This window comes from Elephantulus edwardii, unplaced genomic scaffold (assembly GCF_000299155.1).
Source record: "Elephantulus edwardii isolate Elephantulus edwardi_28Jun2011 unplaced genomic scaffold, EleEdw1.0 scaffold00019, whole genome shotgun sequence".
In the NCBI taxonomy this organism is placed as follows: domain Eukaryota; kingdom Metazoa; phylum Chordata; class Mammalia; order Macroscelidea; family Macroscelididae; genus Elephantulus; species Elephantulus edwardii.
The window spans coordinates 26,093,993-26,119,823 of record NW_006399769.1 but is presented as its reverse complement, the minus strand read 5'-3'; the positions used below and the strand labels follow the sequence as shown (position 1 = coordinate 26,119,823).

Genomic DNA, 25,831 nt, shown 5'->3' with positions numbered 1-25,831 from the left:
TCAAAAGGTAAAATAAGCAATGTTATTTTATACTAATTTGTTTGATGTATGATTACTGTAGCATGATTAATATTCTCAAAGGGATGTACAGCTTCAGTTATGACTTAAATTATGGACATTTTGGCTATTAGCAAACAATTTTTAGACAATTGAGTAAATTTTATAACATTTTAAAAAATATTTTAAATTGTAAAGAATGCGGTCATTTCTGAGTTAACAATGTCTAATTATCCTTGAATTCAGAACTGAGAGTTGTATATTGGACCATTTAAGACTTTATTATGTCAAGAAATAAAAGGTTGAAGGGTATATATAATGCTTTCAGTGTGTGCCTTCAAACTAGAATGGGCATTTAGAACCTTGACTTTGCATTTTCATGGTCCTTTCATGCGTACCCCTGCCTGCTGGAGACCCTTCCCTAAAATAGCAGAGGGACTGGATTGCTCATTGGGAATCCCCCCCTTTCCAGCAGGCACAACCAGCCTTGGCACAGCTGGTAAAAGAAAGAACTCTCAGGAAAGAGGCACACATCTGAATTGACCCCATGCTCCGTTTTCCAGATGTGAACGAGTGTGAACTGCTCAGTGGCGTGTGTGGCGAAGCCTTCTGTGAAAATGTGGAAGGGTCGTTTCTGTGTGTATGCGAGGATGAAAACCAGGAGTACAGCCCCATGACTGGGCAATGCCGATCCCGGGCCTCTGGAGGTAAGTCACAGTGGACTGTGTCGGGGGAGGTAAGTCACAGTGGACTGTGGTGGGGGAGGTAAGTCACAGTGGACTGTGGCAGGGGAGGTAAGTCACAGTGGCACTGTGTCAGCGGACGTCTCCTCAGGGCCTTGGGCTTCCACAGTCTTGACTGAGACACTCAGAGAGTGAGGTAAGAAATGACCAAATGTTCTGGCACGATGTTGTCTCGGATGCTTCCATGCACTTTCCGTGCCTGCTTTATCAGTACTATTGGGCTGGTGATGACAATTTGGACTAGCTGGCCTCTAATGTGCTTTCCAATCCAGAGAGGCCCAGAGTAGAGTAAAGCATCCAAAATTATGAGAACACTTTCTGGAGATTGCTTAAAATGTAGACAGCTTTCAGCCCAGGGCTTAATATGGCATCATCTCGTTCAGTTGCATAATCCTTGTACAGTCCTCAGAGAAAGGTATCTTGACACTTCTCTCAATTTAAAACAACTTATAGGCCTTGCAGGAGCTATAGCCTACTTGGAATTCCTAAGGTGTTTTTCCAGAGTTTGGGCTAGGGAGTCACTGTGTTTACATTAATTAAAAATTTTATTTAGGTTATGTCATCACTTAATGAATTGAAAGGGCTGACAGTTTTCTAGACAAATTAATCAATGTGCAGATCACCCCCTCACTTGGTTGCATTTTAAGGAAGCCAAGGGCCAAAGTGAAACATAAAACATTTTACTTTCTTCTTCATTCTCAGTTGAAGCTTTTATACCTTCTCTAGAGGGCATTTTCTTTTTGTATACAAGCATAAACTAAACTGTCTATGCAAGTAAGATATAAAATGCAAACGTTTTTATCCATGCACATTGTTTTCCTGTTATTGAATAAACAGATGTGAGGTTTGTGGAATTAGGTGATGAGCTCCTGATTCAGAAACATTGATGATGGTGACACATTGAGGATGGGGACGCAGCACTACTGTGAAGTGATGGGGCTATCTGGGGATTGGTAATTGTGACCATAGAACTTTGTGATCTATATAACTCAGGTTCGTAAATTGTACACTTGAAGAATTTGGAAAATGAGAATGATTTGTTACACATATAGTTACAACAATCAAAAGAAAATATAGGAGTAGAAACCCCAGAGAGGGTAAAAAGCCAACAGCATTTGTGTTAGGAAAAGAGAAGTATTACTGGAAATAAGGAATGCTGTTTGCTCACTGACAACAATTGGAACCCATGTGCCGTAGAGAAAAGACTTTTCATCTTAATGCTGCCAAATGCAGCAGAAACAAGAAACAAAACCCTGGTTGACCAACAACAGAGACTGATTAAGAAAAGAAAAACCAAACTCTGCCACCTAGTCAATTCTGACTCAGAGAAACCCCACCCACCACACAAAGTGCAGCTGCTCCATAGGTGTTCCAAGACTATGAACTTTGTGGAAGATACTGTCTCATTTCTCTCCTCCAGAACACCCCATGGCTTTGAACCACTTTCCTTTTGGTTAGCAGCCATATTCTTTAGCCAAAAGTTGATTATACAAAACCACAAGACTAACTTATGATAGCATCTTCCTCAGAGCAGTTCTCCAGCCGTGTCCTGAGAGACTGAGTTCGGCTCTGAATACATCAGAAGTGGTCTATTTTATTTAATCAGAGCCAGTAAATTATTAAATAGAAAAGAGCTATTAAAGCTAGAATATATAATGTAGGCTTCAAATTTTCAATTTCTAACTTTAAACATATAAATATGCAATCATTCACCACACTTTGCAAGTTCTTTGAGATCTTGTCTTATTACATGTTGTCTTCTGTTCACTATATTTACCACTGCAGGAACATGGAAACAGCCTGAATGTCCAACCACAATCAGATGGATTGTGAAATTATGGTACATTCACATGATGGAATACTACACAGCACGCAGGAACAATGATTTTGTAAATCACTATCTAACTTGAGAAGGACTGGAGAGTATTACGCCCAGTGAACTAACTCAGTCTCATAAAGACAAATACTGTATAAGACCATTATTGTAGAAATAGGTAACTAGTAAAATGTGTATGAGGATCTAAGTGGGAGAATTAGAGGGATTGGAATGGAGGGGTGATCATGTGTCACATGGTTTGATGGGGGGAAGCATTGAGGAGCTGGGGGGATCTGGTGTGAGAGCAATGTTTATGAACTCTGTAGGTAAACCAGTGTAAAATTAAACACACACACACACACACACACACACACACACACACACACACATTCAAGAAATAAGGGGGCAAGAGGAGTAAGACTTTACAGGTACTCACAAAGCACATGAATTCAAAATCTCCCAAGATTGCTGTATCTGTTTCATTCACAGCTAATTTGATAATGTTCCTTTTACTGACTCAACTTAATCTAGTCTTCTAAAGCATTTGACATGTCCTAAAAACACTTATTTTCTTACTCCTATTTGTACTGTTTCACATACCAGTGAATTAAATTATGCCATTATCATCAACATTAGGCAGCACTGGTCCCTAATGAGTTTAGTGGTAAGGAATTATGCTGCCAGTGCAAAGGTAGGTGGTTCGAATCCACCAGCTGCTCAGTGGGAGAAAGATGACAAGTCACCTCCCATGTGATTTACTGTCCCTGAAAACCCTCTGGAGGGTCAGCTATGGGTCGGTTCCAGCTTGATGACCCACAACAGTTATGATCGAGAATACAATCACATAGGCCTGTCATAGGATAAGCACAGGATATGACCCTTGGTGACTATCTTCTCCGCCAGTGGGTCCAGTTGTTCACACGACTGTGAATAACTTCCTGGTTGTGGCCCTCCCACCTACTGTGGGCACAAGCCAAGACTTTCAGATGGACCGAGAGCATCAGTTATGCAATAAATTGGTTAAATGGAGGCTAGTTAAAAGAGCTTGCACCATACTCCAGTTAAAGAATTTGCTGTTACATGGTATAAAATATTTTTAGAAGATATAAACAAATTTTTTAAAACTAGAATGAAAATTAATTTTGGGCTATCTTTTATTTCCATAAAATTGTAAATGTATATTTTGCTCGTTGTCATGGAGTTGATTCTGACTCAAGGCAGCAGCATCTGTGCAGGTTCAAGGTGCTCCACAGGTTTGTCAAGGCTGTAAGCTTTCAAAAACAGATTGCCAAGCTTGCCTTTGAAAGTCCCTCTGGATAGGTTCACACCACCAACCTTTCAAGTAGAGATTTACTGTTTAAATGTCTGAGCCACCCAGACTCCTCTTCAATGTGTGTTTGTATATATGTATCATGTGGACTAAACCGTAGTGTTTTAGGTTACCTAGTGAATACAAAAGCTAAACACTGAGCAGGGAGAGTCAAAGAATGGATGCCTTTGAATGATGCTGTTGGAGAAGATTATTACATCTGTCAAGAATTTACCAGAAATATAAACAGACGTGTCTTGGATGAGGTAGAGCTAGTGTGCACCTTAGAAGTAAAGATGGCAAGGCTTCATCTCTCATGCTTTGGAGATGTTGTTGGGCAGAACAAGCCCCTGAAGAAGGACATCAAGCTCGGTCAAGTACAAAGTCAACAGAAAGGAGGAAGAATCTCAATGCAATGGATTGAAACAGTGGACTCAATCATAGCAATGATGTGAGAATGGTGCAGGACCAAGCAGTACTTCATTCTCTTGTACGTGGGGTGGTTTTAATCAGAAAATATTCAATGACACCGAGCAACTACATACATAGGTGTGTATATGTTATATGTATGCATATACACCTGTGCAGGGAGCTCTTGGGGCCTGGTGGTAAAAAACTGCTCTGTAATCTCAAAAGAAATGCAGTTCAAATCCACTAGCTATTCCACAAGAGAAAGGTGGCCATTCACTTCCCAGGTGACTAAACTACCTCTGAAAACCTGCTGGTTGGTCACCTCTAAGTCGGTTCCAACTTGATGGTACACAGCAACAACATGCGTGTATGCATATCTATATATATTGGGAGACCGGTGGCCAAATGGATAAAGAGTTGTGCTGCCAACCCAATGACAGCAAGTCCCAATCCACTACCTGCTCCACAGGAGAAAGATACAGAGACAGACATAGAGATACAGTTGTTATTGTTGTTATGTGCCATCGAGTCACTTGCGACTTATAGCAACCCTATGTACAACAGCCCTAAACTCTGCTCTGTCCTGTGCCAATCGCACACTGTCTCTGACACACCCAGCCCGATTACCCCAGTCACTGAATCAATCCACCTCATAGAGGGTCTTCCCCTCCTGCGCTGTCCCTCCACCCTACCAAGCATGATGTCCATTCCAAGGACCGGTCCCTCCTTACAACATGTCCAAAGTATGTTAAACAGAGCCTCAGAATCCTTGCCTCCAAGGAGCCTCCTGGTTTAACCCTCCAGGATGAATCTGTTTGTTTCCCTAGCAGTTCATGGTACCCCCAATACTCTTCTCCAGTATCACAGCTCAAAGGCATCAATTCTCCTTCTATCCTCCTTAGTCATTGTACAACTCTCTGATGCATAACAAGTGATAGCAAAGACCATGGCCTGTATCAGGCACATCTTAGTCTCCAGAGAAACACCATTGCTCTTAAGAACTTTGGAAAGGTTCCTAACAGCAGGCTTTCCCATGGCAATATGTCTTTTAATTTCCTGGCTACTGGTGCTGAGAGTGTTGACTGTGGAGTCAAGCAAACAAAAGCTGTGAACAATCTCAATCTCTTCACCATAAATAAAAGTTTGTTGTTTGTTATTAAGTACTATAAAGTGAGGACCAACTCATAACTGACCCTCCAGTGGGTTTTTAGTCTCACAAGAAGGGATTACTCTTTTTACTCCTGCAGAGTAATTGGTGGATTTGAGCCATGTTTCTTTGGGTTGGCAATACAAACAACTCTACCATGCAAATACTAGAGAAATAGTGTGTGTGTGTGTGTAATATCCATGATATTAATGATCAATGAACAACTCAAATTTCATCCTTTCTAGAGAACAAAATAACTAGGAAAGATAAATTTGCAATTTAGGCTGTAACAATATTGTTCCATTATAAATTCTCCCAGTGACAACCTGTGTTCCCATAACAAGCAGAGACATAATAATATGACCTACTAAGGTCAGAACTAAGAAGTGGAAAAGTCAGGAAGGCAAATTTCAAATCAGTATCAGGCAGAACTTGCTAACAACTGGAGCCGCTCAGCAGTGGGATTAGCTGTTGCATTAGATAGTGCTGTTTCTCCTGGAGATATTCAAGAAGAGGCGGGATACCCTCTGCCAGATGGCATCCACTTCTGCAGAGTGTTGTCCAAGTAGCCATGGCCGCGCTTTCAAACTATAATGTTTTGCTGTTTTTCTTTTTAAATTTTTCAGGATTTCTGCCTAATTTTTTTCAGGTCTAGTCTAATGTTTTTATTGCCTGGGCTTTGGGCCACTAATTTACATTGCTAGATGTTACCTAAAAACATCTGAAACAGAAATAATCCAGATATGTCCAATACCAGACCACTCATCACATTTAAGAGGGTATGGATATGAAACTCGGTCTGATGCTTTTATTTCCTCAGTGCCTGTGATAATTGCTCAATAAAAACTTTATGTTCTTGGGCACTGTGAAGGAAGTAGTAAATATTTCATTTTGGCAATTGTAGCCTTCAAGGTTCACCCACAAAATGCTATTCTATGCAGTGATAGGTACACAGAAGCAGTCCTATAGCAGAAACAGATTTTATTTTTAAAACAAAAGGTAGAATGTAAAGGAGACAATGAAAAAGATATACATTGTAATCCATGCAGGTGGCCCCACTTTAAGAAAAGCAAATTAGCAAAATCCAGAACCATAAAGGGTATAAATTGATATTATAAAATATTTATTCAGTTTACACAATAATTCATTAGCACAGGTTTCTCGTATAACATTTGAGAGCTTACTCATGAACTAGGTACACCTTTGGATCTAGAAGTGACCTTACAAGTTTTCTGGTCCAGATCCTTTATTTACAGATGAATGGGAGAGTTGGTATCACCACTCGACTGCCCTCTTCAGTATTCAACCACGTGGTACTGATGGCTCATGACAACAGATTCTTCTAAAAGATTGATATCTGTTTGATTTGCATTCTTTATGTGTGTGTCTATCTATCTATCTGTCTATCTATCTTTAATAAATATATCTTTAATATCTGTATCTTTATCTTTAATATGGATATATCTTTAATATCTTTAACAGATATATATTTTAAATAGATATATCTTTAATATATATGTTGTTGTTGTTCAGTGCCATCGAGTCATAGGTGACTCATAGTGACCCTATGAATGAAGGACCAGAACACTTGAATAACTTCCTTCATTTCTCCCAAGTTCATAGGGTTTCCAGAAGCAAGCTATTTTGGAAGTGGATGCCACTCCTGCTTCCAAGCTTGTTTTAATGGGGGAGCTCCACCAAACCCTGTCCACCATGGGTAACCATTATCGTATTTGGAACATCAGAGTCAGTCTTCAGCTTCACAGCAATCACGAGTTAACTCTGTACAGCAAATGGACAGACCAGGGCTATACCACTTAGAAGAATGTTGACCAGTTTATAAATATATCTATACATATATGTGTGTGTGTGTGCATTTACATATATATGTATACACACAAACATATGGCTCTGTCCAGATCTCCTGGAGTATCTTCTAAGCATCAAACTCAAACCAAACTCAGCCGCTGTTGAGTCAGTCCCCATCAGCAATCCTCCCTCAGATCCTCAGTCTCTAAATCTTAATGGAAGGAAATGACCTCATCTTTCTCCCAGAATTACTGTTGGCTTCACACTGCTGGCCTTTCAGTTACCATCCAAATAGGTAACCTACTGCTACCATGACTCCTGTTTGTAAGCATATAGGACTGAAATGATCCCAAACCAAGCTAATTACCATTCACGCCCTAGGCACTGTCCCTTATCTGGTTGCCCTCTTTTATTGTAAAATAACAGTACAGACATCACTATGGGAAGTGTACCTTTATCTATTCAGTGAGGTACCCAACCCATCTTAGCAAGCTATTTCCCTCTCCACAATGTCCTTCAAGTCTATTCAGACAGCTCTGTTTCTGCTGGCCTAAATCAGACCCCTTACCAAGTGCCTCTCCCATCAGGACCTGCTTCATAGTACTGCTGTGCTTCAGTGTTTGTTACATAAATCCTCCTTAGATCTTTCAACAGCTTGCCACTACCTATAGCATAAAGTCCAAAAGCCTTAGCAGGTAAATAGTGTCATTAACTAACCTTTTTAGCTTTATCTCGAATATTCACTGCACCCTAAACTCTCTGTTCCCGTCAGTGTGCTTTTCCTAAACCATGCCTGCCTTCATTCCTACTCACGCCTACCTGCCAAGCCATCTCATTCAACCCTGTCCCTTGGAGTTTCAGTCAGATCTTTAAAAGTCAGTTTAACTATTATCACATTGTCAAACTTGCCCTAAATCTTCAGATCAGAATGAATAGATTCTGCCTCTTCTCACAATACTTTGTTATAGTTAAGTGTCCTTGTGTCTTATTCCTCTTTGGATTTTTGTTGTTGTTGTTGTTGTTGTTATTTCTTTTACATTTTCTGGACACCTGTAACCTAGCTTAAGACAGGGACTAATATGTGACCGTTGTTCAACACCTACTCAATAAAATTATCTATATATTCTCTCTCTATATATATTCTCTATATATTCTAGCTCTGGTGGCCTAGTGGGGAAAGAATTGCACTGTCAATACAAAAGCAGGTGGTTGACTCCACCAGCTGCTCTGAAGAAGCATGGTGGACAGTCCCCTTCCATGCGATTTACAGCCTCTGAAAACCCCCTGGAGTGGAAGGTCAGCAGAGTCAGTTCCCACTCAGCAGAAAAGTTATATAGAATACAAGTAATCATTAATTTTTTTTCAAAGGTTAAAGGACGCACTTAAAATTTTAAGTTTTTGTTTACAATTCGGGGTTAGGGATGATTCTCAGCTTGAATTGCATGTGGAATAAAGAGGGAAAAGAGAACACTGACGCTGTTGGTAGAACAAGGGGTGCTGCTCGACTGCATGGATCCGACAGTTGAACTCAAGCAACATCCCCGCTTTCGCTTCCTGGGAGGGAGGTGGTGATACACTACAGGGTCTGTGTATATACAAGGGTTGTTGTTTTTTTAAAGACAGGAAACCACATATAGTATCAGTCAACTATTATATTTGGCAGAGTAGGTTTTTAAATATGTTTAGTTAACCTGTAAAATAAATTAATACTGAAAGTGTTTTTAAAAAAATCATTTCTGATTAGAAAAAATAGACCTTTGGTAGGAAAAAAAAATAAAGGCAGTCAGACCACAGTATTTAGAATGCAAACATTGTAAAATGCCATAAAACTTCTGAGGTCTGATTGTGTTTTTGTAATGGATCTATTGTATAAATCTAGGTATGGCTGAGAAAAATATGCTCATTTAAATAAAAAGGTTCAAATTTCTTCTCAGACTCAGACAGTAGTAAGAAGAGTTGACTAATTGACCAAATCTTGCTTTTATTTTTAGAAATGTTCTGCTTGCTATGCGTAGTATCAGAGCAGTGAGGGCTCAGTGATAGAATTCCCACCTTCAGTGCAGGTGACCTGGATGGATTCCTGTGGTTAGCCACCACTAATCTCTCAGTGTACATGATGAACCAAGTCTTGCAGACTGAAATAAACGGGTGGACTACTGGGAATGGAGTTTAACACTGCAAGCAGTTTGAATCCACCAACTGAAGGACAGCTTCCTCCTGTGTGATTTACAGCCTCTGAAAATCTACTGCAGGGTCAGCTATGCATCAGTTCCAACCTTATGGCAATGACATTGCCTTGACTTTGGGTGCTCTACATCCAAAAATCAGAATGTAAAAGCCCTGTGGATCATAAAGGACTTAAGACCCACCATCACAGGGATGACATGGGATGATGGCATCTCACAACAACTCATGGCAGCTCACAGAATCAACATATACAGTCCCAAAAATCATACTTGTTTCTGATAAAGCAATGTCATATTTAAATGAACTGACAGTCAAAGTGAGAGACTTACAGTATATATTTTCTCATCCTAAACTCTTGTCGGAAACTCTGTGAACTTTGAAAAATGTTGATAGTTTTAGAAAGACTTCAGGCTTTTTGTTCATAGGGTCATTATGAGTGGTGCTCAACTCGAAGGCAATCAACAGTGCATTAAAAATGCATTTGGATCCTAGAGTTTGCTGTAAGCCTAATCTGAAGAGACTCATTTGTACACTTTTTGAAGTGTTTCTAGACGTTTTAATTGTCCCTTCAGATTTGGCATTCTAGGTGCAGTCTCCATGTGGACAGGTGTTAGTGTGGCTACACGTTTCTAACTCTGAAATGTGCTTTTATGAAGAAGCTGCCTTGTCCTTGATGTTCTTATTTCTCTATCTCCATATGGGCTTCCTGTTCTTGTTCTTCTTGGTATATTTCTCTCTTCTTTTTCCTTCTTACACAGAACTTGACTCTGCTTTCCAGTGGCTTCTTTTCTGACACTTTCTTCTTCTGTTGACTTTTCCAGTCTTTCAAAATCTCTCAACAAATCACAGCCTTTCTCTTCTGTCCATTCAAAACCAACTCATAGCCGACCTTTCCAGAGACTTTTTTTAGAGTCAGTAAATAACACAGGAGAAGATTGTCCATGTTCTCCCACCAGACAGCTAGTGGAGTCACACTGTGTAGTTTCAATGCAATTTGAACTGACAGTGCAGTTCCATAGCACTAAACCACCAGGGCTCCCTATTCCTCTCCTAACCCTGCACAATTTGGTGGTTTGTTTTTTTTTAAAAAATTGCTTTTGCAGAACAACAAACTAAAATCAAAACCTTTTATTCAGCCAAGGAGCCCCTGATGGGCTGCTATATGTTAAATGTTGGTAAGCTAATAAAGATGTCCATAGTTGGAATCCAGTTACTCCATAGGGTAAAGATGTGTCCATCTGCTCATGTAAAAACTGTTCCTTCTATAAAAATTAAAGCCTTAGAAACACTATCAGGCAATTCTGATCTGTCGTATAGGAGCTATGATTCAGAACCAGCTCAGTCTTGGAATTGATCTTAGAGGAGCTCTGGCGGCTTAGTTTAAAGGAGTTGTGCTGCCAATGCAAAGATGTACAAGAATGAAATCTTTGGGGGGGGGATGTGGGCAGTCTCCTGTTGTGTGATTTACAGACTCTGAAAACTCACTGGTGGTTGTATTACCATGTCTTGTAAAGTCAGAACAGACCCAGAGCTAACCATCCAGCAGTTTTTCAGAAGCAGTAAGTTGCATGGAAGGAGATTACCCATCCTTCTCCTATGGAGCTGGTGAATTCAAAATGCATACCTTTGATATTGCAGCACGGCTTCTTACCTCTAGGCCATCGAAGCTCCCTAAATCCGCTTGAGTGTTAGCTATAAGTTGGTCCCAACTCCACGGTATATAACAACAATAACAGTATTTTTCTTATGCATTTAAGCTTCAGAGTCCGGAGGTGACGGCTCTGTGATTTTTATACTTTCATTTTCAAGAGTTTCTAGGTGGTGCAAACAAGTATCATACCCTCTGCTAACCATGAGGTTGCCAGTTAAACTTCACCCTAACTTGTCTGGACAAAAGGCCTGGCAGTCTACTTCCAAGAAACCAGTCATTGAAGACTATGGAATATACTTCTACTCTGGAGTTCATTAAGTTGAAAGCTAATTTGGCCTGGTGGTAAGAAACTGTGCCGCAATCCCAAAGGCAATTTGGTTCAAATCCACCAGATGCACTATGGAAGAAAAATGGGCAGATTACTGCCTCCGAAAAACCACCAATGGGCCAGCTATGGGTCAGTTCCAACTTGCTGGTACACAGCAACAACAACACGGCTCTCAACATTTTGAATCTGTGGAATTTTATCCAAAACAGTCTTTTCACTTAGTCTCTTATTTTGTTACTTTGTCTGCAGACCACCTCTTTCTTTCCTTACACTACTCACCAAACCTAAATTATACTTTGATTCCTCCTCACTTCCCTTTTGCACTGTTATTTGTTCGCCTATTTTTTTTAAATAATTTTTCAAAATTCAGCTCAGAGATCACTTTCTCCAGGCAGTCTTCCTTGATAACTTTCTTCACCCCATTGTACTGCTGTGCGGACCAGCACCTGGACTCTCAGCAAGGCCATGTTTTGCTGGTCTGACATATCAGCTGGTTAAGGTCTTTAAAAATGCAAACGTTCTTGAAGGTATCATCTTGTAAAGTGCTTTTTTTGGTCCTGTATTTTGCCTTGTAAAATAAATTTGATTTTTCATTCCTCTTTAACCATCTGAATCTACCACCTTTCTATACTTGTTTTTTTGTAATTTTTGTTTTTACTAAAATTTTGTTTAAAAAAAAAAAACAAACAAAACAGTCAACCCTGCAACACCTCTTAGTCCTGATGCCTAATCACATATCCTTTTCAATCAGTTCTTCCCCTCATCTGTCTAATGAAGTGTTCATTATCTATCCACAGCTTTCCCATTTTTTCCCAACCCCCTCCCCATCTATCCTATTTTATAACAGCAATGTTATGCAGTGTTTGTCCTTTTTTGACTGAGATATTTCACTCAGCCTTATGACCTCCAGGCTCCCCTATGTTGTGTAATTTTTTATGAATTCATTGTCTTTTGATGCTGCATAGTATTCTGTTGTGTGAATGTACCATAGTTTTTCTGTCCATTTGTTTGTTGGACACTTGGATTGCTTCCATCTCTTTGCTATCATGAATAACGCAGCAGTAAACATGGGTGTGCACACATTTGTTAGAATTGTGGCTCTTGTTTCTTTAGGGTATATTCCCAGTAGTGGAATTGCTGGGTCAAATGGAATTTCTATTTGCAACTTTTTGGAGAAAACATCAAACCACTTTCCACAGTGACTGTACCATTTAACAATCCTGCTCTCAATGAATAAGACTTCCAAACTCTCCACAACCTCACCAACATTTGTTCTTTGCCTTTCTGTCTCTTTTATTTGCATCCTTCGTATCCATTTGTCTTTTCTTATTGTCAGTATGTCTTTTCTTAAAATGTTAATGATTTTCCCCTGAATTTTACTTTAAAAATCATATGAGCACACACATTTTACCTCATCTCTCAAATCCTTGAGTGTGAATAAACTAGTAAAAAAGAACTATATGAGTTCCCAGATTCTCGTTTATTGCTCTTTGAAATTCCTTGAATTCCTTGTCTCAAATGCATGCCATTTTAGAAAACATTAGTGCTAGTGGCAATTATCAAAATTGGAAATAAAAAGAGAATAAACATATTAGTTGTGCTGAAATAACTTTCTGAATATTACTTTATTGATTTTCATAACATCTTTTTTATGCCTCTCAACGGGTTGTCATTGGGATGGGGATCACTGTCAACTCATCTGTGGCTAAGAGGTTACTCTTTGGCTCTGATTATGCCAGAAGCATGTGGAGATTAGCTCACAACACATTCCACACACAGCAAAAACAAGGGCCACTTAAAATGTTAGGGTGTCAGCTTTAACAGCAACAAAAAGTCCTCATGTTCTTATCCCAACAGCTGACCTACAGTTTGTACATATTTGGAGACAGAGTTAAGAAGGAAAATATCTACCAGAAAATGCCTAGTCAATTTAGATTTATGATCCAAAGAAATAGGAGCTCCGAGAAACGGCTTAAAATAGGGAGCACCCGAAATTCATACCTGTAACTTCCATATCAGAAAGAAGATCTTGCTAGTATAGTTCAGTCTTATGTTAAACTCCACATGGGACCATTAGTTGTCATCTTCTGGTATCTTTTCGTTTGTCTGAAAAAGGAAAAGAAGTGATAAAGCAAAACAACCCATACCAGTTAAAATGTTAAAAATAAGCCCGTTGAGAATGAAGGATAGTGTAAAAAGCAAGATCTATGAAATTTGTCTGGAAACCAATGTTTGTTTGTTTGTTTGCTTGCTTGTTTGTTTGTTTAAAAAGTTAGTTTGGCCCCAGTAAGAATAGCAAAATTTAACAGAACAGCAAACATCAAATTCTGGCGAGGTTGCAGAGAAACTGGAACCCTTATTCACTGTTGGTGGGAGTGTAAAATGTGCAACCACTGTGGAAGGCGGTATGGCACTTTCTCAAGAAGTTGCAAATAGAAATAACATTTGACCCAGTAATTCCACTACTGGGAATTTACCCTAAAGAAACCAAAACTGAACACTCATGTTTATTGTGGCTTATTCGCAGTAGCAAAGAGCTGGAAACAACCCAAGTGCCCATCAACAAATGAATGGATAGAGAAGTTCTGGTATATTCACACAATGGAATACTATGCTGCACTGAAAAACAAGGAACTCGTGAAATACTATGCAAAATGGATTACCCTGGAGGACATTATGCTGAGTGAAATATCTCAGTCACAAAAGGACAAATATTGCATAGGGCCGCTGTTGTAAAACTGGACTGACATCAGAGTTAAGGGAAGACAGAAAAGGACGGGAGGAATGATGTATACTGCATTGAAACAGATGAGGGAGAGAACTGTTTAAAAGGGATATATGATTGGGTATTCTTATCATTAAAGAAGTCCAGAAAGAAGGCTGCACAGTGGAGTGGACTTGGGGGGGCAGGATTGCATATCAATGAAAGAGTTTTATTTTCAAGGAGAAGAGTGAATTGAGGAAGAGGGGATGGGCAGGGAGAAAAAGTGCAACAGTGAATGACTGGAAATCCTAAGTCTCTGTAAACTTTCATTAAAATTATTTTTTTTAAAAAAGTGAGTTTGGGGATAGCACTTGGCATTGGAAACATGAGCCCATTTTTTACTCTGGAAAGTTGGGGTACCCTGTACTGTCAATCTTGTATAGTTAGTCTCTGCATCCCTAATAAGACCTCTGAAAGTTGCTTTAAAAACAAAAACAAAAAAACACTCCACACATATATAATGTCCACTTACTTCCTTGTTCTTGCCAGCCAAAGAAATCACTGTTGCTTGTACATAGATGGTTAAACCATCCACTTAATATAAATTGAAAACTCAAACCTGAAAATAATAACTAGTCTTTTTCTTAAGAGTCAGCACTGTAAGGTATCATATCATGATCTTATTTATAGACTCTTTATAACATTATGTACTTGTATTTAATCATCATAGACCATGGTTAATTTTCATCTAAATAACATTTCTTTAAAGTGTCACATGAACGAATTGACTTTATGCTCACTGTCCAAAAAAAGGAGAATCTTTAAAAACACCTAACAGTGCTAAAGTCACTAATTTCATACATGCTTTCTGATTATTTTTAATCTCAAAAAATACACTTTTATTATTTTTAATTAGTAATTGTAGTTTACCTGTTCTAAAACATTTTTGATTTTTTTTAAATTTTATTTTATATTGCTTTCCATGGCTTAGTGCCAAGAAGCTGTGTTGCAATCCCGAAGTCATGTGGTTCAAGGCCACCAGCTGCTCTGCTGGAGAAGGATGGGCAGTCTCCTCCAATGCGATTACCTGCCTCTGAAAACCTGCCAGAGGGTCAGCTATGGGTCAGTTCTGACTCGATGGGACATAACAGCAGCAGCAGAACCTTTAAATAATAGTGTGTTCTTTTTTAGTACTCCGAACTTTATATAACCATTGATTTGACATTTAAGATTCTTTTCCAATGGAAAATCCCCACCCCTGGCAACAGTGGCCTAAACTCATACAGAGATTCTTTAAAGAAATTACATTAAATATATTTACCAGTTTGCATTTTCCATCAGTGGAAAATGCTCTATGAAATTAATTATGTAAAGGTTAAGAAGATAGAGAAATTGAAGTTTTTCACAAAATGACCTTTGTCAACCAGTTTGTTTGGTTGGTTGTTTTTTTTTTTTTTTTAAAAAAAAAAAAGAGATTTGCATCTCTTTCCCAACACAGCTGGGGAGGGCCTGACTAGCCCTGGGCTTCAGCTGTGTAAATACTGAGCTTTAGCAGTGCTTGGAAAGAAAACAGGAGCAAAACTTGTACCAACCAATGTGAAAACTGAACAATACAGTTTTATTATTGATTGTTTCCCGTGTGTCTGAGAGTTTTCTACACAAGGAAAGGTAATTTTACTACTTTCCCTTAGATTTTATGGTGTGAAAGCGTGATAAACATCATGCCCATTAAACCCATTGGCATGCTGTCAGGTTTCCCCATCATGACCCCAGAGCATAGGGAACGACGGCCTCAGAGTGTTTTCAAGACTGTAAGTCTTTACAGAATCATCCTGCCACATCTTTCTACAACAGAGTGGCTTATAGGTTTGAACAGATGACTTTTTGGTTCAAAGCAGCTTAGTACTTGACCCATTTTGTTACTGTGACTGCAGTGATCTGCAGGCAAGAAGCTGCCCTGCAATCTCAAAGACACGTGGTTCGAATCCACCAACTGCTCTATGGGAGAAAGATAGGCAGTCTCCCCCCCTCCCCCCCCTTCAGTTTATTACCTCTGTAAACCCACCTATAGAGAGTCAGCTATGGATCTCTTCCAACTTGACGATACTCAGCAATGAGAATTGTAAGGAGCATAAAAACATTGCTTTCAGAAAATAGATGGTTTTCCCCCTCAGGCTGTAGTTTCTTATGACCTGTGACCATAGAGTCCCCCCTGTAAGACCTACCACCCACTTTATAGTAAACATCGTAACATACCTGAGACAATTACTGAACATTTTCTTACCATCTATTGTGAACCCAATGTTTCAAAACTCTAATTAGGGCGCTTGCATGATTTCTACTTCAAAAGGCATCTGTTAGTAGCTAATTTCACTTTAATACCAGATGAATAAAATAATGGAGTACAGTTTTTAGTAATAGTTTATTTATTAATGTTAGGGAATTTCACAGCATTTTTCTACCAATTTCAGGATTGCATTGGTTATTTAAAATATGCTTCTTTTTTGCCATTTCCCAGGGTCATGGAATAAGTTTTAACTCCTGGCAGACCCTAGCTGTTTGTCAGTTGAATCCTGCTTCTTTTGGGTTTTCAGTTGCTCCTTTTTAGGTGGTAGTTGGCCAGGGCATTGACCCAGGGCATCCTTAGACTCCTAAGTAATTCCGCACCTGAGGGTGGGGAGCCTGGACTGAAGAGGATGGATGAGCTGTTGCTGATGCCCCTTTGTAGTGGGTAGAGTGTCGTCATCATTCCCGCTCCTGCACACTGAAGCCAGTCAGACAAGATGAAGAATGAGACAGGTTTTACACTGTCTCACACTGGAAGAAATGGCTTCAAAGGACTTCATAAGTTTGAATTTGTCATCTGCTATTAATATTAGAGTCCAACTTGAAACCTGTCAAGATCTGAAATCAGCCAGAGTTAAATTTATGAGAAGAAATCTCTTACATTCTCCTATTTTGTGTGTGTATATTCTGAAACCTACAAAGGTTTGTTCACTTGTGTTAAAGGTTGAATGGTGTCTCAAAAAAAAATCTATGTTGTAAGTTCTAACTCCTGTACATGCTCCTTCGGGGAGTTTTCATGACCTAATGGTTAAGAAGCTCTGCTGCAATCCCAAAGCATGTGGTTCAAATGGACCAGCTGCTCCATAGGAGAAAGAGGGGCAGTCTTCACTCATGCAATTAACTGCCTCTAAAAACCTGCTGAAGGGCCAGCTGTGGGTTGGTTCTGACTCAGCAGCACACAGTGACAATATACATACCTGTAGGTTTTATCTTACTGTGGAATGGAATTTTCTTTGTTACTTTAATGAAGCCATGTAAATATACTTGATGATGCTGTTGTTGAGTATCGTAGACTCAGAACTGACCCATAGCTGACCTTCCAGTGGATTTTCAGAAACAGTAAATTGAATGGGAGGAGATTGCCTGTCTGGTGGATTTGAACGGCATGCCTTTGGGATTATAGCACAGCTTCTTTCCACTACACCATCAGAGTTACCTATATCAGTGTAGAGTGTATTTTAAACCAATCACTTTTAAGCTATAAAAGAGTAGGCTAAGCACAAAAGCAAGTAGACGTGGGGGAACATCAGTGCCACTTGCATATCTGTAAGAAATATCCAGAACAATCCCGGAGTAAAAGGGATTCAGGTGGCCTAGTGGAAAGGAGTTGCTCTGGTAACTCAAAACTACATGGTTTTCTTTTGTTCTTTTGCTTTTCAAGGAGAGGAGCAAAAGGGGGGGGGAGGGGTTTGTGCGGGGAGAAGGGTGCAACAATGAAGGAATGGAATTCCAAAATCTCTGTAGATGTTCATTGAAATGAAAAATAAACAACCTAAATTAAAAAAAAAAAAAAAACTACATGGTTCAAATCCACCAGCTGCTCCTTGGGAGAAGATGGACAATCTCCTCTTATGCAGTTAACCACCTCTGAAAAGCCACTGGAGGGCCAGCTCTGGGAGAATTCTGATTCAGTGGTACACGGCAGCGGCAATAAGAGCTAATACAGAAACACACATAAATGTACACTTAATTCAAACCTTTAGCCTCTTCAACTGTGTTAAAATATATTTCTTTTCATTAAAAACACCCAATTGTGCCATTTCTTTTATAGCAACACTAAGAAACAACTGTTTATTTTTAATGCTATAGGAGAAAGGCAAGAAGAGTTAGTTTTCTGATAGGAATCATGTGACCTTGCATTTTAAATATGTCCTTTTTTGATATATTAATCAGATTTCACAACTATACCCTGCCAAAATAAATACGTAGGAAACAACTGGGGAAAATAATACATTAATGTTTTCTATATTGTAATTGTCTGCCAGTTTAAAAATAAAGTGAATGTTGACACTCAAGTCCGTCTGCATGAAACCACAAGGGATCAAATGAAAGTAGTTCACTGGAATTATGTATTTGTTAGACTAATAGCCAGCTTCCTATTTGTTATAGAATTTGATCGATTACAGGTGGTTAATGCATTCATAGTACTGCAGGCAGTCATTTGAACCCTATTGATTGTGATAGAGATTAGGCTGTTTCCCAGTTTGATATTATTAGGTGCCATCAAGTCTGTGCTGACTCACAGGGACTCTGAGTACTGCAGAGCCAAGCATGGCCCTGTTCTGCATGATGCTTACGATTCTTGATGTGTTTAAGCCCGTCATCGCGTGTTTAAGCCCGTCGTCGCAGTCCCTGTATCCGTTCACGTCAATGAGGAAGTCTTCTGTTTTCACTGACCCTGAGTATGGTGTCTTCTAGGAACTGTTTCCTTCCCCCATACACACACCTTGGTTTTATAAAAATCACTTTTTTATTGAAAAATAGCCATGTCCATCCATTTAAGAATGTTTGTCAACTCCTGATCTACAGCTGTGGTTCTCGAACTTTGTTGATTTTAAACAAACTTATTATTTTATTGTGTTTTTAATGAAGCCTTATAAAGGTTGGGTTTTCACTGTTGCACATTTTTCTTCCCCTCGCCAGTCCACTTTGCAGTGTACCTCTTGTTCCAGATTGTTGTCATTCATACTTTCAGACAGTTCTTCCCGTCATGTGTTCCAGTGCAGTGTTCATTATCAGTCCATTCTTTTCCTGTCCTCCTCCCAAACCCCGTTAGTCCTATTTTATAAAAGCAGTGTTATATAGTGTTTGTCATTTTGTGATTGAGATATTTCACTCAGCATAATGTCTTCCAGGCTCACCCAGGTTGTGTAGCCTTTTACGAGCTCATTGTTTTCAGTGCTACATTAAAGTCCATTGTATGAAATGGTTCCCTTTTAATAACTTGTCTAAAGTACTTAGATGTGGAAGCAGGAGTGGCATCCACTTCCTAAACAACATGCTTCCGAAAACTCTATGAACTTTGCTAAATGTTGATAGTTGTAGAGGGGCTTTTGATCGTAGGGTTACTATAAGTTGTGCTCAACTCAAAGGCAAACAACAACAACAACAAAGTACTTGATACCGTCCTTGCTTCTAGAGAGCATTCTTCCTCCGTCATAGTATTTTGTTGTTGTTGTTGTTGTTGTTCTGGAAGTCTGTAATATGTTTTATACTCTTTACTAACAACATAATTCAAAGACATAAATTCTTCCAAACCTAATATTTTTAAGAAGATTGAATTTCTTTTTTTAAAAAAAAAATTCCAATTGGTTTAACTTAAATAACTTGTATTTTTAAAGTGAGTGTATTTTTGTGCTCATGATTTGTATTCCTTCATGTAATCTGTTTTTGTCTTTAGTCGCAGAGGGTTAAACCGAGTGCAGTAGAATATAATTTGTTTTGGGTCACACTTGAACTGAGACTAGAACCAGGCTTTGAAATCCTACCCTGAGGCATAGCTGGCACTTCATATTTTATTCAGTGTTTATATATATAACAATGTAAATCCTTATATTCCCGGTGATGAAGTATTATTTATAGATTTTCGATGACTCCATTGTTTCCCCAGAGAGTTTCTTCTACTTCGAACGATGCAAGAAAACTTGGGGAATATGGTTGATTCAAGTAATCATCTAAGGGTTAAATATTTTGTGTGGCCCCTACATTTCTGGTCCAGTGTTGGGGAAAGTTTTCATTGATTTAAGTAGGTGTTACAGCTCAGTAAAGAATGGTCCTAGGCTTGGCAGGAAAGCATATATGGAAACTCTGCTCACAGCCAAATGTACACGAATAAAGTAATTGGTTAACGTAAAAGGAAATTATTTTGACAGATTTACACTCCTGGGGCGTGTTAAAAATCTACCAAAATTCAGGACGCATGTGCATTTTCATCTTGAAGTTGAAGAATCAGGCAGTGAAAGTGGAAAGCAAGGTTCTTTCAGTAGATAAAATGCTACAGAAAGATCCCTTTGGTTGCTTGTTGTTCAGCCATTGTGTTTTCAACTCATTTGCATTCCATGTAGATCTATTATGTCTTTTCAACACTCTTTTTGCTTTCTCTACCCTTCAGAAGTAGATGTGGATCAACCTAAAGAAGAAAAGAAAGAATGCTACTATAACCTAAATGATGCCAGTCTCTGTGATAATGTCCTGGCCCCCAATGTCACCAAACAGGAATGCTGCTGCACCTCAGGTGCTGGATGGGGTGATAACTGTGAGATCTTCCCCTGCCCAGTTTTGGGAACTGGTAAGAAACTCCCAAGAGCTACACTCACACTTGTGTTTGTCATATGATGTCCATGGGCCCTCAAATGTTGTCATTTTGATGACTGTGTTGAAACCTGGACCTGTCATAGCACCTGTCATAGTCACCTTAAAGTGGGATAGCAGTGAATTCCAGTTAGAGGTGGAGTTGTCACATTTACCCCACCTCAGTATGAATTCTTATATGTATTTCTGTCTGTCACAGAGTATACTGTCGTGAGATCCCATCTGCTATTTTGAAAGAAAAATAATGCAAAATCACTCCCTTTTTAAATTGAAATAAGTCTTTTCCACTAACAGTGACACATCATTATCTCTAACTTGGTTGCTAGTTACCACTGAATTAATTCAGACTCATTGGCTGTTAACTTATAGAACCATTTCACGAGGCTTATCTTCTAAGTCTTCTTTGGGTGAGTTCAAATTGCCAGCTCTTTGACTGGTAGTTGAATGTGTAACCATTTGTGCCACCCAGCGATTCCTACTCATGGCAGTTGTAATTGTTGTGTTCCATGGAGTATGTATAACTGTATAACATGATAAAGTGTAACTGTGGCATTAAGTTTTGAGGCCGTAAGCTTTACAGGAGCAGACTCCAAGGTCTTTTCTCCCATGGAACAGCCAGTGGGTTTGACCTTCTGACCTTCCAACTTGGTATGCAAGTACACTAACCAGTGCGGCACCCGGGTTCCTTATCCATAACTTCTTTTTTTCTGTTAAATGTCTTCAAGTTGAATATGCGTAATACCCCCATAAATGACAAAGCTGAACCTTGTCCTGTCCTGTGCCATCTCTGTCACCCCTGACATACTTGAGCCCATTAGAGCTTTTTTATTTAGGTGAGACTTTCTTAGTTTCTTACTAAGCCTATAAAATACTGGAAATCATGATCATTGAGAAATAATAGTCAAAACATCAACTTTATAATGGGTGAAATATGGTTTGAGCTGCACTTTTTTAATATGTTTGTGTGTATGTATATGTAATATATAATTTATCATAATAAATCATTGTATTTATTTACATCTAATTCATAATTTTCGGGATTGTGCAGAATTGTTTTGCCTGAATTATATGGAAAATACTGGCCCAGGAAGAAGTGAAACTAAGAAAGCAATACTCATATGAAAAGGAAAATTATTTCTATATTACACTGATTTGTTTGTTTGTTTGTTTCTTTTCTTGGTTGTTTTCTCCCTTGAAATCAGTGGAATTTACTGAAATGTGTCCTAGAGGGAAAGGTTTTGTCCCCACTGGAGAACCTTCTCATGGAGTTGATGACCAGAACTATAAAGGTCAGAATCAAGTAACATGTCTTCATGTCAGATATTCAAGTGAAAATGTAGATTGGGTCTTGCAGAGTTAATGTCCTTTCATTGATGTTGTTTGCCACTGAGTTGAAACCAACTTGTTGCTGACCATTCAGTGGGTTTTCATAGGCTGTAAATCACATGGTAAGAGACTGTTTATCCATCCTTCACAGAGCAGCTGGTGATTTTGGACCATCTGCCTTTAGGTTTGTAGCACACCTCCTTACCATAAGGCCACCTCCCCTGAAGTCCTTTTACTTATTATGAGAAACAGTTGCAGAAATTTTAATTCTACTGTTAGAAGAAGGCGTCTGTCGGTTCACTGAAGCGCCATGAATTGAGAGTCAGAATACTTGAGGCTCTGTGACACTGGGAGTTTCCACATTTTGAGCCTCTTAACATTTTCTTTCTGAAATAAAAACAATGTCTTGAAGCTTATTCAGGGGATTAATAGAAGTAATAGCCATTAAAACACAAAATAGAAAATCCTGTACTTAGTAGATAGTCAATAGGTTTATTCTTTCACTCCAAACCTGGATTAGAAATCACATAAATTATTATCATCTACATTTGACCACCATCATGCTTGACTTTTATTACCAGCTAAGCTGAGATTCTTCCTATTTCTGGGACTTTTTACTAATGGTCGTAGTTTGATAATAAGAGGAGGAAAAGATCAGAATGAAAGTAGCTGTGGTTAATAAACTTAATACTGTTTTTCTGGAATTCCAGAACAAATGTGTAGCTTTTATATTTTGATTAAATTTGAACCACATGTATAATTTTTTTGTCACCCGCTCACTTTATACATTTCCATGGTAGAAATATTATTACTTCTTATATACAAAGTGATTTCTTTTCTTTACAATTTAATATTAAAAGTGGCTAAGCTATTTGAAAGCATACTATGAAAGTATTTTTATTGTTCATCCATTTTTTAAAATTAGTGTTTTAATAATAGGGCATATGATTCAGGGGTTGGATAAGAAATTCCATATGTTTTTTAATACATTCTGTGATTTAGTCTAAATTGTAAGAAGACTTGAGTTTGCAATATGAGTGCTTAATGCAGTATGCATTGACGTTCACAAATATCTGAGATTATATTTTTTCCAGAGATGTAGTTCAATCTCATTTTATCTCATCAACAGGGCTGATTTTACCAAAGATTCATTCTCCTTTTTATATAAAAATAAATCTATGTTATTTTAGCAGTGCTACAGATGTTTAGTTGGAAGGAGGAGTGACATCCACTTCCATAATAGCTTGCCTCCGGAAACCCTGTGAACCTGGAGAGAGGATGAGAGACACACAAGTGTTGAGGACTCTCCGTCATAGGGTCGCTATGAGTCACCTGCGAGTCGACGGCACTTAACAACAACAACAACACAGATTTTTAGATCAGGATTGGATTCAGATCCAGTGAGGGGGGGGAAAAAGAAAAACAGATCCAGTGAGCCACAGGTTGTAAGCTTGTGACATTTTCTGGCAGTACCACTTTAAGCAAGTCATCATGTTGTTGTTATTATGTACCATTAGGTAGGAACTGATGTTGTTGTTGTTGTTATGTGCCATCGAGTCGCCTACGACTCATAGCGACCCTATGTACAACAGCCCTAAACTCCGCTCTGTCCTGTGCCAATCGCACTGTCTCCGACACTCCCATCCCAATTATACCAGTCACTGAATCAATCCACCTCATAGAAGGCCTTCCTCTCCTGCGCTGTCCCTCCACCCTCCCAAGCATGATGTCCCTCTCCAAGGACCGGTCTGTCCTCACAACATGTCCAAAGTATGTTAGACGGAGCCTCAGAATCCTTGCCTCCAAGGAGCCACCCAGTTTAACCCTTTCCAGGACAAATCTGTTTGTTTTCCTAGCAGTCCATGGTATTCTCAATACTCTTCTCCAGCACCACAGCTCAAAGGCATCAATTCTCCTTCTATCCTCCTTGGTCACTGTCCAATTCTCTGATGCGTAACAAGTGATTGGGAAGACCAAAGCCTGTATCAGATGCACCTTAGTCTCCAGAGAGACACCATTGCTCTTCAGTACTTTGGAGAGGTCCCTAACAGCAGACTTTCCCATGGCAATGCACCTTTTGATTTCCTGGCTGCTGGTGCCAAGACTGTTGACTATGGAGCCAAGCAAACTAAAGCTGTGTACAATCTCAATCTCTTCACCATCCATCCTGATGCTGCCAATTGGTCCAGTGGTGAGAATCTTTGTCTCCTTGACATTGAGCCTCAATCCATATTGTAGGCTGCAGTCCTTGACACTCTGCAGCAGGCGCTTCAGGTCCTCTTCAGTTTCAGCAAGCAGGGTTGTGTCATCCGCGTACCGCAGGTTGTTGATAAATCGTCCACCAATCCTGACCTCACATTTCTCCTCATAGAGCCCAGCCTCCTGGATAATCTGTTCTGCATATAGGTTGCAAAGGTATGGAGATAGGATGCATCCCTGGCGTACGCCCTTCCCAATTTTGAACCATGCAGTGTTCCCTTGCTCTCTTCTGACGACTGCCTCCTGGTCCAAGTATAAGTTTCTCATTAGAACGATCAAGTGTTCTGGGATTCCCATTTTTCTCAGAGTCAGCCATATTTTGTTATGATCTACAGAGTCAAATGCCTTTGCATAGTCAATGAAACACAGATAGACATTCCTCTGGTATTCCCTGTTTTCAGCCAAGGTCCATGTAACATCAGCTACAATATCTCTAGTACCATGACCCCTTCTAAACCCAGTCTGAACTTCTGGTAGTTCTCTGCTGATGTGCTGTTCCAGTCGTTTTTGGATAATCTTCAGTAAAATCTTGCTTGCATGTGAAATCAGTGAGATTGTTCTGTAGTTTCCACATTCGGTTGGGTCACCTTTCTTTGGGATAGGAACAAATATAGATCTCTTCCAGTCAGTTGGCCAAGTGGTCGTTCTCCAGATTTCTTGGCACAACTTGGTGAGCACGTCCATGGCAGCATCTGTTAACTGAAATATGTCAATTGGTATACCATCTATTCCTGGAGCCTTATTTTTTGCCATTTCCTTCAAAGCAGCCTGAACTTCTTCTTTCATCACCATAGGCTCTTGCTCATATGTTGTGTCATGAAATTCTTCTGTGTCTTCCAATTCCTTTCGATACAGTGACTCAGTATACTCCTTCCATCTTCTTTTAATACTTCCTGGATCACTTAACATCAGATGCAGTCACAGAATTTGATTGCCGACCTTTCTCCTGCAGAATAGCTAGTGTATTCAAACCATGTCCCACTGAGATGGCAGCCCAAAGACTTAAGCCATCAGTTATCACTTAGTCCTTAATTTTAAAATTGCAGATTAAGTGGCTTTTGTTCTAAAACATTAGAAATGATTCTGTTGGTAACAAAAGAAATCAATAGAGAACCTCTTTTGAGCATTTACAGGAACCATGAGTCCTCTACAGGGAGGGTCTCATTTCATTCTCTCCATCTTATTGACTAGGTGTTTGTATCATCCCTAATTTATTCGTGTGTAAACTTGGAGCTGCAAGAGTTCTAAATTTTATGGAGGAAAAACTACCAAAATCTTCTGCATTTTGTGCTTTCATTAACTTTATGACAAAAGAAAAGTGTGATCACATTCCTTTTAAGAGCTTAATTCTGAATTATCAAATGGACCAGAGTCAACACTAACCAAGATGTACATTTTTAAAGAGAGAAATTCTTTAGAGATTCTGTTAGGTGCCATTAGAGGGTCCATAGTTCACCAAATAAAATATGCCATCTCACGACCATATT

The 25,831-nt window shown here is 39.2% G+C and overlaps 1 protein-coding gene across 4 annotated transcripts in view; it reads left to right on the top strand.

The window, feature by feature from the left end:
• The window catches only part of LTBP1 (latent transforming growth factor beta binding protein 1), a 687,127-nt gene that overhangs the window by 608,742 nt on the left and 52,554 nt on the right, over positions 1-25,831 (top strand). For all 4 annotated transcript variants that reach the window (XM_006882359.1, XM_006882362.1, XM_006882361.1 and 1 more), the window contains 4 exons: positions 561-704; positions 9,167-9,175; positions 20,563-20,736; positions 21,962-22,048. In XM_006882359.1, coding sequence (XP_006882421.1) covers positions 561-704; positions 9,167-9,175; positions 20,563-20,736; positions 21,962-22,048 — 414 coding nt within the window. The remainder of the gene's footprint in view (positions 1-560; positions 705-9,166; positions 9,176-20,562; positions 20,737-21,961; positions 22,049-25,831) is intronic.